This window comes from Pteropus medius, unplaced genomic scaffold (assembly GCF_902729225.1).
Source record: "Pteropus medius unplaced genomic scaffold, Ma_sr-lr_union100, whole genome shotgun sequence".
Lineage (NCBI taxonomy): Eukaryota > Metazoa > Chordata > Mammalia > Chiroptera > Pteropodidae > Pteropus > Pteropus medius.
In genome coordinates, this window is record NW_024354911.1 from 4,543,209 (window position 1) to 4,558,402 (window position 15,194).

The 15,194-nt window shown below is 33.7% G+C and overlaps 1 protein-coding gene and 1 pseudogene across 6 annotated transcripts in view; one reads left to right on the forward strand and one right to left on the reverse strand.

The window, feature by feature from the left end:
* Window positions 1-14,828, reverse strand: part of BBS4 (Bardet-Biedl syndrome 4) — a 58,602-nt gene extending 43,774 nt beyond the window's left edge. For 4 of the 6 annotated variants that reach the window (XM_039856594.1, XM_039856593.1, XM_039856590.1 and 1 more), the window contains exons 1-2: window positions 14,772-14,821; window positions 5,241-5,292 (exon numbers count right to left, since the gene is read on the reverse strand). In XM_039856594.1, the coding sequence (XP_039712528.1) occupies window positions 5,241-5,292; window positions 14,772-14,795 (76 nt within the window). In that variant the 5' untranslated portion in view covers window positions 14,796-14,821. Of the gene's footprint in view, window positions 1-5,240; window positions 5,293-14,771 lie in introns of all 6 variants that reach the window. The other 2 variants (XM_039856592.1, XM_039856591.1) reach the window with 1 other exon arrangement.
* LOC120598003 (uncharacterized) lies at window positions 12,234-12,352 on the forward strand (annotated as a pseudogene).
* Window positions 14,829-15,194: the final 366 nt, after the last annotated feature.

The window sequence follows — 15,194 nt, forward strand, 5'->3', positions numbered from 1 at the left end:
TAAGTGAAAGACATACAGAATGGAAATGAAGAAAAACCTCTATTCAGATAACATCACTGTCTACAATTTTAAAATACCAAGAATCTAACAAAAAGCTACTAGAATAAGTGAGTTCACCAAGGTTGAAGGAAGCAAGGTCAATATATAATCATATTTCTACATATTAACAATGAAAAATAGGAATTGAAATAAATAAGAATTTACATGTACTGTAGCATCAATAAACATGAAATACTTAAGTCTAAATTTAACAAAATATGTGCAAGATCACTATGTTGAAACTACAAAATGAAATAAAAAACACCTAAATCAAGAGACATATATTATGTCCATGAATTTAAAAACTTAATATTGTTAAGATGTCAATTCTCCCAAACTGATCTATAGCTTCAATGCAATTGTTATCAAATTTTCAGAGGATGTATTATAGAAATTAATAAGCTGATTCTAAAACCTGTATAAAAGGCAAAGAAACAAGAGCAGCCAAAACAATTATTTTAAAAAAAGAGGGTAGAGGGTTAACACCACCTGATTTGAAGATTTACATAAAGCTATAGTAATCAGTGGACTATTGGCAAATAGATAAAAATACAAGTAAGTAGAAGAAAATAGTACAGAAATAAATCCACAATTACATGGTCAATTGATTTTCAACAAAAGTACAAAGCAAAATCAGTGAAAAGAAATTTTCAATAAATGGTGCTGAAAGAGTTAGATATCTATAATTAAAAAAAACCTCAATCTATACTCTGCACTATTTATAAAAATTAACTCAAAATGGATCATAGACACAAATGTAAAACATAAAAGTATAAAACTTCTAGAAGAAAACATAAGAGAATATCTTTGTAACATTGGGTTAGGCAAACAGCCCTTAGATGTGATTCATAAAAGAAAAAAACTGATAAACTGGATTTCATAAAAATTATAAATATCTGTTCTTCAAAAGCCACTGTTAAAAGCATGAAAAGACAAGCCTCGGTCTGAGAGCAAACATGTGCAAACTACCTATCTGATAAACATTATCTTGTTTCCAGAATACAGAATATATGAAAATACTCTCAACATTTAATAAGAAAACATTAGATGCTCCATTAAAGAAGGTATAGAGATTGTGATAAGCACATGAAAAGATGTTCCACATCAATAGTAATTTGGAAAATGCAAATTAAAACAAGATATCACTGCACATTCACTAGAATAGCTTTAAAAAGAAAAAAAAAACTGAAAATACTGAGTGCTGATGTGGATGTGGAGTAAGCTTTCATACTTTGTATATGGAAATACAAATGGTATAACTACTCTGAAAAACATTTTGGCAATTTCTAATAAAATTAAATATATACTCACAATAGTATCCAGCAATCCCACTCCAAGGTACTTACACAAGTGAAATGAAAACTTCTTCACACAAAACCCTCTAGGCAAACGTTTATAGCAGCTTTATTTGTTAGAGCCAAGAAATGGAAAACCCAAATGTCCTTCAATTGGTGAATGGATGAATAAAGTATGGCATAAGCACAGAATTTAATACTACTCATCAATAAAAAGAAAGAGACACACAACAACATGGATAAATCTCGAAAATATTATACTAAATGAAAAAAGGCCAAAGTTTACATACTGTATGACTCCATTTATATGACATTCTAGGAGAGACAATAGTATAGGAAGGAAAAAAAAGATTAATGGTTGCCAGAAATAAGGAGTGGAAAAAGTGGTTTACTACAAGTGGTTTACCACAAAGTCAAGCTGAATTTGTAAAGGTGATTAAACTGTTCTAATTCTTGATTGTCATGGTGGTGGTTACATGACCATTTTCATTTGTCAAAATTATGAGAACTTTATACTAAAAAACGGTAAATTTTAGTGTATGTAAATTATACACTAATTACCATGCAAACACTAGTCAAAACAAAACTGGAACAGCTGTATTGTTATCAAAGTAGACTTCCAACAAGGATGATTAACAGAGATAGAAGAGGAACATTACATAATGATAAGAGGGTCAATTTATCAAGAAATCAAACAATCATAAACGTACATGCATCCAATAATAGATCTTCAAAATACACAAAGTAAAATGTAATAGAACTGAAAGTAGAAACAGGCAAATCCATAATTACATTTGTATACTTCCATACTCTTCTCTCATTAAGGATATCTGTATCTATATCAGCAAGGATATTAATATCTATATCAGTAAGTACATTGAAGAACACTATAAAATGACTTAATTGACATTTATAGAATACTCCAACAAGAGCAGAATACACATTCTTTTCAAGGCACATGGAACATTCACCAACGCAGACCACGTTTTGAGTCATAAAGCAAACCATATAAAAGTATGTTCTCTAACCACAATAGAATTAACCTAGAAATCAGTAACAAAAAGACAGCTAGAAAAATCTCCAAAACTATGGAACTAATCAATAACTTTCTTAATAGTGCATGGGTCAAAGGGAAACACAAAGGAAATTTTTAAAATATTAAGAATTGTATAAAAGTTAAAATATAACACTTGAAATGTGTATGAATCAAAAAGTATTTTTGACACTTAGTATTTTGTTGAAAAGAAGATCTTAAATCAATACTAAGTTTCTACCTTAAAAAATGAAAAAGAAGAGCAAATTAAACACAAGAAAATATTCGATAAGAGCAGAAATCAATGAAATTAAAACAAAAGCAATAGAGAAAAAAACAATGAAATCAAAAGCTGGTTCTCTGAAAAGATCAATAAAGTGCATAAATCTCTAGCTAGAATGATCAAGAAAAAGAAGTACATTACCAAAAGCAGCAGAGAGATCACTGCTATACATCCTACAGATATTAAAAATATAGGAGTATTTTGAACTTTATGCCAATAAATTTGATAACCAAGATGAAATGAACAAATTTCTTTGACAGAAAAACATTACCGAAGCTCTCTCCTAAAAAATATATAACCTGAATAGTCCCACATCTATTAAAGAAATTGAGTTTGTACTTAAAAACCTGCCAGCAAAGAAAAATCCATGACAGGCTGCTTCACTATTACATTCTAGCAAACATTTAAGAAAGAAATAACACTGACTCTATACAAAATATTCCAGGAAATATTTCCCAACTCATCTGAGGCCAGCATAACCCTGACACCAAAAACAGATGAAAGCATTGCAAAAAAAAAACAAACAAACTATAAACCAACATTCTTCATGAACAGAGACGCGAAAGTCTTTAACAAAGTATTAGCAAACTGAATCCAGCCAAATATAAAAAGGTTAACCATGTGGGATTTATCTCATGATCATGTGGGATTTATCCCAGGAATGCAAAGTTGCTACAATATTCCAAAATTCAATCAATGTAGTCTATCATATCAATAGATAAAATTATGGGTTATGAAAGCCAGAAATTAAGGGTAGGTTAGTGGTACTGCAAATGTAATAGAATAGGTGCCCAAAAGGCAATGCAACCTTGAGCTGGACTAACATATAAAAAATCTAGATACAGAGATTTTACCTTCCAGACATTCCGTGTGGCCCTGTTCACACGACGCCTGGAATATTCTATTTAGTCGTGAATTCTATACTTCTGGGAGGGCCAATGCATTTTTGCCACAAACCAAAGCAATAATAGCAAAGAGTTCTAAATATCTTATGTCTTCAAGGACGTTAAGAAACTAGAAATGTTTAACCTTCAGAAGAAAGGACCTAGGCAGCATACACCACACTTCAATTATTTGCTTTTATTCTATATACCCTGAACACTGTCAATTCCCTGATGGCAGTATCCATGTCTATTTATTTTTGGATTCCAAACATCTATCACTGGTCCTGGAATCTGGTAAGTACTTAAATTTATGAGAGGTTCAAAAGCAGTAAAAGCTAAACTTTAATAATAGAAATCAAAAAGTAGTTGCTCTGCAGTGGGGAAGGGAGAAAGAACTGATTAAAAGGGGCATTACAGCATTGTTAAATTTTGTAGCATAACATGTCAAATGTGTCCCTTTACCACATAGCTATAAACTTTGTATATCAGCCTAGATTGGGCATGGGCCAATTCTTGATTGGTGTGTACTAATTACAATTGTTCTGGACTGGGAAGCAATCAAACCACTGGGTTTGACTCAAAGAAGTATGGAAAGAATTTGGAAAGACAATCATGATACCCACTAGCCCCACCTAACTAGCCAAATCACCTTGGTGATTAAATGAAGTGATAGATATCACAGCAAGATGATTCTCATGCCCAGATATGGTGTAAGAACTATTAACAATTATGTTAAATATTGGCAGAATTACATCTAAATTTCACAAATAATCTAAATTACAGTTGTATTGTCCTTTCGATGAAAACTGTATTCCTGAAAAACTCTCCAAAAATAAATTCCTGAGAGCCAATCATATTTTCTAACAACTTGCATGATAACTTCAAAGAGTAAAAGAAATACCCCAAGTAAACGAAACAATTTATTGATAAAATCAACTTTAAAACTCTTAGCAGACAACAAGAATACATGTGCTTGCTGTAAAGGAAGTATAGCCTAGTGACAATAACTCAGGTATGCAGACAAGAGCTATACACAAGACCATGAGCAAGTCATGCCCCTCCCACTCAGCCTTGGTTTCCTTATCTAGAAAATAATAAAATAGATGCTCTCTTCTGATAAAAAGTCAGTATTTTCTAATGCCTGATGAGTAGCTAGGACACTCAGTCCATTAGACATGGGAGAATAGCTAATATACGTAGTCACCTACAACCAGATGCAAACCCTCCTAAGACTTTATAGGTTAACAAATTAAGGAATCCTGTTCCTCTAAATAAAATATATATCATGTCTCTATCAGAGTGTAAAATACAATTCTTTACAGCATAGGTCCTCACTGAGTTAAGCTTCCCAGACACAATTTTTATAAAACCTCACACTTACTTAACACACAAATGAGATTATTTGAGGCCTGTTATGTACTTATGGGAATTTTAGAGTGGTTTTTCCACAAGTAGAAAATTACTACATGTTTGCATAATAACAAACTCCATTAAAACGCATTTACAGGTAAAATCAATTCCCTAATATCTAACAACTCCTTAAAATAAAAGCTAGATATGGCAGAACATTTAGACTTAAACTGCTTTTACCAACAATCACATTTTTAAAAAGCTCTAATCTCTAATCCATATAAGAACAGAATAAAGAAACCATAAGGCAGAGAAATCTGTGCAAATATACACATACAATGAAATTGTATACAGACCTTTTTTTAGCCGGGGTTTTTGAGATTCAGCAGATGCAGTAAACTGAGTTCTCTGAAATGAAATAAGTCTATGTTAAAGCACCACCATAAATCTTGCTAATTTAAGGAAGCATTCAAATAATAATCATCAGTAGCTCTCTAATCATGTAATTAATCCATTAACTGCATACAGTTCCAAAAAACTATTTTGAATATAGTTTAAAAACAAATGTCAAGTCGTAGTTTTGTTATACAAACTATTAAAAATATAAAATATTTACAATATATACTTATAATGTATATTTATAATGTATAATTATAATGCATGATAAAATGTGCACATGTACCAAGTTCTTAGACACCACATATTAGTATCTTACTTAATGCTATACTTAGCAGCCAAACCAAAAAAGTGATAACTTTAATGGAGTTTATGAGGTCTAGAAACTGCCTAGCACTCAATACTCAGAGTTTTTATTTAAGAGACACATACATAATAGATAATACTTTACACTACGACTTTGGAGAAAATCTTCATATATATTTTTCTTATATCTACCTCCTATATTTGATACATGACATGAGCAAAAATAATGGTTGAAAATTTCCAGAAGTAATGAGAGACTAATCTTTAGATTCTAGATGTTCAACCAATCCTGAGCACGTTAAATGAAAATAAATCCACATTTAGATACATCACAAAGATCTGCATCAGAGACAATAAGTTCTTAAAAGCAACCAGAGAAAAACATATCACTATATTACCTACAAAGGACAATTAGATTGATAGCTGACTTCTCAACAATTAAAAATAGAATACAGTATCACATTAAGACAAAAACAATTCCTCCCAAGTGTCGCTAAGTAAAATGACTGTTAATCTAGACACAAGGTCAGCAAAAACTATGCTCCACAGGTCAAATCCAGTCTGTTTTCATACAGCCCACAAGCTAAAAATGGTTTTTACACTTTTTAAAGGTTTAAAAAAATTTAAAAATATTTCATAACACATGAAAATTACATAAAATTAAATTTGGTGTCAACAAAATTTTATCAGAACACAGTCACACTCACATGTTTACATATTGTCTGTGGTTGCTTTTGCACGACAACAGCATAGTTGAGTTACCTGAGAGAAAGACTATATGGACCATGAAGTCCAAAATACTAAGCACAGGCCCTGTGAAAAACAGTTTGCCAATCCCTGATCAAAATTCTTAGACCAGTCAAAACTAATTTTCAAGAACCATGGCAAATTAAAATGACTTCCAAATAAGAATTCAAAGTTTCTAGACTTACTAAATAAACTTTTAAAGGATATATACATCACGAAAAAGGAAAATAGCCCCAGAATGAAGGAGTGGAACAAGAAAAGGAAGTAGTAAAATATGAAAATATTCTAAGTATCTAGTAACTAAATAAAATAAATACACAAAAATTATAATTTGTTATACACCAATGATGAACTTTTGGAAAGAGATATTAAGGAAACAATTCCATTTGCAATTGCATCAGAAACAATCCCATTTACAATTGCATCAAAAACAATAGAGTACCTGGGAATCAAATTAACCAAGGAGGTAAAAGACGTGTTGTCAGAAAATTATAGATCACTGAAAAAAAGAGAGTGAAGATACAAACAAATGGAAGCATATACATGCTCATGGGTTAGAAGAATCAACATCATTAATATGGCCATACTACCCAAAGCAATCTATAGATCCAATGCAGCAATCCCTATCAAAATACCAATGGCATTTTTTAGAGAGCTAGAACAAAGAATCCTAAAATTTATATGGAACCATAAAAGACCCCAAGTAGCCATGGCAATCTTGAGAAAGAAGAACAAAGTTGGAGGTGTCATACTACCTGATATCAAACTATAATACAAGGCTACAGTAATCAAAACAGCATGGTATTGGCATAAAAACAGATACTGATTAATAAAACAGAATAGAGAGCTCAGAAATAAATCCATGCCTATACACTCACTTAATATATGACAAAGAAGGCAAGAATACACAATGGGGTAAAGAAAGCCTCTTCAATAAGTGGTGCTGGGAAAATTGGACAGGTACTTGCAGAAGAGAAACTGGACCACTTTCTTACACCATATACTAAACTCAAAATGGATTAAAGATTTAAATGTAAGACCTAAAACCATAACATTTCTAGAAGAAAACATAGGCAGTAAACTCTGATATTGCTAACAGTAATTTCTTTTCAGATATATCTCCTCAGGCAAGGAAAACAAAAGAAAAAATAAACAAATGAGACTACATCATACTAAAAAGTTTTTGTACAGAAAAGGAAACCATCAACAAAACAAAAAGACAACCAACTGAATGGGGAAAGATATGTGCTTATGATGCATCTAAGAAGTTAATATCCAAAATATATAAGGAACTCATACAACTCAACAACAAAAAAACAAACAATCCAATTAAAAAATGTACAGAAGACCTGAACAGATATTTCTCCAAAGAGGAAATAGGGATGGCCAATAGACACATGAAAAGATGCTCAAGGTCACTAATCATCAGAGAAATGCAAATTAAAATCACAGAATGGCTATTATCAATAAATCAAAGAACAAGTGTCAGCAAGAATGTGGAGAAGAGGGAATCCTCATACACTGTTGGTGGGATTGCAAATTGGTAGAGCCTGTAGGTTTCTCAAAAAATTAACAATGGATATACTTTTTGACCCAGCAACTGCACTTCTGGGTATTTATCCAAAGAAAACCAAAACAATAATTTCTAAAGATCTATGCACCCCTATGTTCATGGCAGCACAACTTACATTAGCCAAGATACGGAAGCAACCTAAATGCCCATCAACAGACAACTGGATAAAGAAGTTACGGTTCATATATACAATGGACTATTATTCAGGCATTAAAAAAAGTGAAATCCTACCATTTCCAATGACATGGATGGACCTAGAGGTTATTATGCTGACTGAAATAAGTCAAAGATAAATACCGTATGATTTCACTTATATGCTGAATCTAAGGAACGAAAAGAACAAACTAATCAAAAACAGACTTACAAATCTAGAAGACAATCTGGTGATGGCCAGAAGGGAGGGAGGATGGGGGGGCCAGGAGAATGGGGTGAAGGGTTAAAGAAGTACAAATTAGTAGTTGATAAATGGTCACAGGAATAAGGAGCACGGCATAGAGAATGCAGTTAGCATTAATGTTATGGCTAGGTGGAGAGCCAGCCATAGAGGAGAAAAATGTCTAGCCAATTTACTGTACACATGAAACTAATAATAAAATTTTTTAAATAGTAAAATTTGTGGTGTTGAATTGAGAAATATAAAAACTACAAAACTGAACAACAATGGTATGCACTGGCAGAAGGCAATAGGTAATAAAACATTCAATGATCCTTATGTTATTCAGATTTAAGTTTAAACTTTATGTATGTATTATTTTAAAAACTGAGGTACGCACTAAAGGAAGACTAAAGAATAGAGCATATAACTTACAAGGAATGAAATGAGATGAGCACAAGGGAGAGAAAAATAAACTCAGCCAAAGGTAGGGAGGGCAAGGAAAAAAAGAAGAGAAAAATGAAACTGTCCAATTAAGAGACAGATTACGAGGATAATTTTTTTTAATCTAAATGTATGCTATTTGTAGAGACACATCTAAAACATAAGGAAAAAGAAAAACAAAGTAAAATAATGGCAAAAGATACACTAGGGAAATAGAAACAAAAAGAAAACCAAAGTAGAAATATTAACATATGACAAAATAGACTTCAAGACAAAAAGCTTTATCAGGGAAATTAAATTAAATTTAATAAACTGAAGACTAAAATGGCAAAGGCAAATTTTAAATCCTTTAGAAAAAATATAAGATTTATGTCAAACAAGATATAAAACACAAATCAATTAAGAAAAGATCTAACAGAAAGAGAAATTAAGAAAACCCATTTACAATTGCATCAACAAGAATAATATACCTACAAATAAATTTAACCAAGAGGTAAAAGACACATACTGGAAAAACCGAGGACACTGAAGAAACTGACGAAGATACAAATAAATAGAAGGATATACCTCACTCATGGATAGGAAGAATTAACATCATTAAATTGTCCACATTACCCAAAGCAATTCACAGAGTCAATGCAATCTCTATCAAAATACCAATGGCATTTTCACAGAAATGGAACACATAATCTTAAAATTTATATGGAACCACAAATGACCCTGAACAGCCAAAGTAATCTTGAGAAAGAAACATAAAGTTGGAGGTATCACAGTCCAGATGTTAAACTGTACTACAAAACTATAGTAATCAAAACAGCATGGTACTGACATAAAAACAGATACCTTGATTAATGGAACAGAATAGAGAGCCCAGATATAAAACCACACTTATATGATCAAAATTTGCCTTTGCCTATGACAAAAGAGGCAAGATTATACAGTGGGGTAAAAACAGTCTTGTCAATAAATGATCTGGAAAAATTGGACAGATACACGCAAAGAAATGAAACTAGACCCTTTTCTTATACCATATACAAAAATAAATTCAAAGTGGATTAAAGACTTAAGAGTAAAACTTGAAGCCATAAAACTCCTCGAAGAAAACATAAGCAGTAAACTCTGTGACACTGCTCTTAGCAATATTTTTTTAATACATGTCCTTAGGCAACAGAAACTAAAGAAAAAATACATGGGAGTACATTTAACTACAGCTTCTGCACAGCAAAGGAAACCACCAACAAAACAAAAAGACAACCCACTGAATGGAAGAAGATATTCACCAACAATATATTTGATAAGGGGTTAATATCTAAAATATATAAGGAACTCATACGACTTCACATCAAAACAAAACACCGTAACTCCATTAAAAAATGGGCAGATGCCCCGAACAGACATTCTCCAAAGAGGACATACAGATGACCAATAGACATATGAAAAAATTCTCAACAACACTACTCATCAGAAAAATGCAAATCAAACTCATAATGAGATATCACCTCACTGCTGTCAGAATGGTTATCATCAAACAACAAGTGTTGTACAGAAAAGCATAAATTGTTAGAAACAACTTAGAGTTTCCCATAAGTAATAAAGTTGAAGATGCACTAACCATGACCCCGCAATCCATTTGTAGAAATACTCTAGAGAAACTCTTACATCAGGAGACACATATAAGGATGTTCATAACCAGGTCTGAGACACTTACTCTCAATATTTTGTCTTACCCTATTCCTAGCCCTGTTCGTAGCAGCATTCTTTTTAATAACTAAATATCACAAGGAAAATAAAAGTTGAACTTATAGAGAGGAGAAAAGTGGTTCCCAGGGGTTTGGAGGTAAAGGAAATAGCTTTCAGCTATAGAATGAATAAGGTCCAAGGATCTAATGTATAGCATGCTGACTATAGTTGATAAAACTGTACTGTAAAACTGAAATTTGCTAAGAGAGTAGAACTTAAATGTTCTCACCAAAAACCAAAAAAAAAAAAAGAAAAAAAAAGAAGGGGATGGAGTTGGAGGTGACGGATGTGATAATTATATTGATGGTGGGAATCCTTTCACAATGTATATGTATATCAAATCATCACATATACTTTAAATACCTTACAATATTATTTGTCAATAATACCTCAATAAAGCTAAAAAACACACACACACAAAACAAAAACAAAAAACCAAATCTCTATCTAGTAGATTGGATAAATTAACTAGTATTTTCCTATAATGGGATATGATACATCATTGAAAAATGAACAAACTAAACATTAGTTTTTAAAAACCAATATATTATTTAGGGGTATTAGATATGGTAAAACTTTAAAGAAAAGTAAAAGAATAGCTTAAAATTGAGGAAGATTACTTCTGATGGGGAAGGAGGAAAATGCAGCAGGAAAGATATAGTTAGGAGGTTTCAAAGTTATTGTTCATGACCCATTTTCTAATCTGTGAAGTAAGAACACAAGTTTCCATTATATTGTTCTTATAAATCTACATATTACCTTTTATTCATTCTTTTAGAGGTAAGACATTTCATAACAACAAAAATCAATCAATCCTTGTTCTCTTAGCTATTTTATTGTCTTGATTTACCAAACGCAGGAAACTTAATAAAACAACCCATTTAAAAATGGGCAAAAGATTTGTAGAGACACCTCAGCTTAATTATACATAAGTACCATTACTGATGAATAAGCACATTAAAAAATACTCAGTATCATTATTCATTGGGAAAATACAAAAAATAAAACCAAAATAACCATTAGTACACATCCACTACAATGGCTGAAATAAAAAAGACAATAGCAACTGTTGACAAAGATGTGAAAAAACTGAAACCCTCATGCATTGCTCATGGGAATGCGAATGGCATACAGCAACCTTAGAAAACGGTTTGGCAGGATTTTTAAAAAACTTACACTTACCATACAACCCAGCAATTCCACTCCTAGAGAAATGAAAACACATCCATGCATAAACTTGTATGCCAATATTCATAACATTATTCATAATAGCCAAAACCAGAAAACAATCAATTGATGGATAAACGAAATGTGTGTATTCATACAATGGAATACTGCTTAGAAATAAAAAAGAACTACTGTTACATCTAACAACATGGATGAAGCTCAGAAAACATGCTAAATAAAAGACACAGAAGACTACATATTATACAATTCCATTATGGAATGGAATTCCTAGAAAAGGCAAAACTATGGAGACAGAAAGCAGATCAACAGTGGACTGGAGTTATCAGTAGGTACTGGCTACAAATGAACAGAGAGAACTGTTTAGAATGATGGGACATAAGTTGTAGTGATGGCTGTGCAACTATATAAAGTTACCAAAATTAAACTACATACTTAAAATGGGTAAATTTTATGGTAGTATATATATTATACTACAACAAAGCTATTTTTTAAATGCTAGAAAAACTATTGATTTCTGATCTGTGATTTTTAACTTTAGGGAACACAATAAGGAATCTTAAAGGTTCAAAAAGTATCTTCATAGTCTACAGCCATGCCATCCTGAACTTGTCCGATCTTGTCCGATCTCGGAAGCTAAGCAAGGTCGGGCCTGGTTAGTACTTGGATGGGAGACCACCTAGGAAGATCAGGTGCTGTAGGCATTTTTTTTAAAAAAGCATCTTCATAAAGCAGCAACACTTCTTCCTACACGAAGGAGAATTAAAATTAACTACATTTTTTTGATGGGTCTCTCAAAAGACTTCTGAACATTCTGAGATGGAAAGGATTCTATTAGACCACTTCATCTCATTTATATCTGGGATGAATGCAGAGTGTAGAATAAGGTGTGTTTTTTTTTGTTGTTGTTCTTTCTTCATTTTTACCTAGTTCTGTGATTGTTTATGCACCTAACAAATATTCATGTAACGCCTGACATATGCTAGGCACTCTATCTGAACCAAATCAATTAGTGCAATAGTAATTTTTGGTTTATGTTCTAAAAGATTTAAACTTTACTGGGAGAGTTGTTTATACAAATACATCAAATAATAGGGCTACAAAAAATTTATAAGTATAAATCATAAAAACCAGAGCTATTTGCTGTTTTTAAAAGATATGTAAACCATTTATTATATATTCTTAAATAAAATATAAGTATCATTCCCCATTTTTCCTAAGGAACTAGTAATAATCCTAAATAGTTCGGGTAGCACATTAGAATGTCCGTATGTTCTACAATGAGCTGGTTTCACTTCATTTTGATGGAATGTCTCCTGGCCTCAAGACCTTTACTGCAGCATAGACTTTCACTTATGCATTTGTTCAAAGTTCTCTCTGTGAGTTTTAAGTCTTTGTTTCTCTACATCTATATACCCGTATCTACAGATAGGGGTTTTTTGTGTCACGAAATTAAGATCACATTATACCCCACTCCACATCTAGCTATTATTTAAATATATACCATGGAAGTCAATAGATATAGTGCAAACATTCTTTTTAATGGCTGCATAATATTCCTACATATGTAAATATCAGAAGTTATCCATTATCCTACTATTGGGCATTCACTCTGTTTCCAGCTTTTCTGCCACAATAAACAGTATTGCAGTACTACCCTTGTACTATATACTTCTATTTTGCTTTTATTTTGATAGGATTAGGAGTAGGACTGTTGGGTCATTTTATTACAAGACACCAGATCATTCCCAAAAAGGACAGAAATTCAAATTTCCATGCAGTGGTAACTTGAAAAGATAAAATTACTATAAATGTAACACTGTTAGCAATAAACTTGATAATAATAAAAATAATTAAACTTCAGGCTCCAGTGCTAAAGTCATATCAAAACAAGAAAGCCATTCTCTTTAAAATACTATTAGAGATTCAAAAGCACAGGACAATTCTGCCATCAGAGAAATCAAGTTCACATTCTATTCATGAACACCTAGCTATACCGGCAATGAGCACTAGAGAGTAAGCTATATTTGAATCAATGTCATCTCACCATAATACCTTACATTTAAGATTATGTAGGTGGAGTATTTTATTCTGTATGTTTCCAATATCTAAAACCTAGTCACTAATTATACTATTTAATTTTTTTTTAATTCACAGCTTAAAAAAAACTTTGCATTGGGCCTGCTGCTCTGTACTCAGTTTCCCGATTACACTAAAATAATGTGATTGCTCTGCAAATACAAGAGAACAGAAAACAAACAGGCCCCCTGAAAGATAATATTCACCGTGCTCCTTAACAGCCAAAAGTAAGTTGTAAAACAATCAGCAAAAGACTATTTTGTGTCCTATGTTTTTCAGGGTGTTTTTCAGAAGGCAATGCATTCCGAATAAAGTCTTTCTAACAAATGCGCAGAACAATACTAAAATAAGGTAAAGTCTCACACTTGGAACTTTATACAAGTTATATCCAATTATTAATATACGCCTCAAAAATAACTACTAGTGGGTCTTCCCGAATTCACTTGGGAGACTTTGTAATTGCAAATCTGTGGAATTTAATCAACGCTTAACTCAGACCAGCTGAATCACTAGAGACCTTCCCTAAACTTAATCACAACAGAGAAAACATAGTCCCGCCCCACCAGCAGAAAGTAGTGACGCTGAAAGCTCCCTGGCTTTGTCCTATTCAATTCCTAATCCAGATTAACAGGATCTCTCTACACAAGTGCTTTTCCAAACACAATGAGAAAAAGTGGGTCTAGGAAAAGTGCCATTTATGATGAAAATCTCCCGTTCCCGTAGAGCGCACCCCAAGAGGGACCAGAGTCCTAGCACAGGCCCAGCGCTGCAAAGAATTCAGCCCTCCTCCGAGCGGACCAGGTCCCTGGGGTGGACCGTGTTTTCCCGCCCACTCCGAACCGCTCGACCCGGCTTCGCACTTTTCCAAGGGCAGCTGCGTAGGACAGAAGCCTCCAAGCCGGCTTACCAGCCTGCCCCGCCTCTCTGCTCTGCTCTGCTCTGCTCTGCTCTGCTCCGCTCCGCTCCGCCCCGCGGGGTCCTGCCTGGTCCAGCCTGGTCCAGCCTGGCGCTGGGGCCAGGACACTAAACAATGTCTCCGCTTACCCTCTGAAGTCTCTCCTCAGCCATCTTAGCTCCGCCCACTGTGGCGCGGCCGGAAGTCAGCCGTTTCCCAGGCGACCAGGCAAACGGAAGTGGCAGGTCTGGGGAAGTGGGGAGGGGCCTGCGCAGGGAAGGCGGTAGGTAGAGCTGCAGGAGCGTTTGTTACCCAGTGCCTTCCCTGGACCAGGGTCTTCATTCAGCTGGGGAAATATTAGGCGCTGCCCCACACATGGTTTAGTTCTAAAGGAGCTGCCGAGGGAATGCACAGCCAGTCTTTCCTTTTATCCCGAGCAATCCCTACCACCCGAGGTCAGAGCGCTGCTGGGTAAACCCCTGACTGTGCTGGCTGGAAGGACTAGCCACACCTGGGACTGTAGTGCAGTCCTCCAGGTTACATGACCTACCCTGCCTGGCCTGCTCCCACAC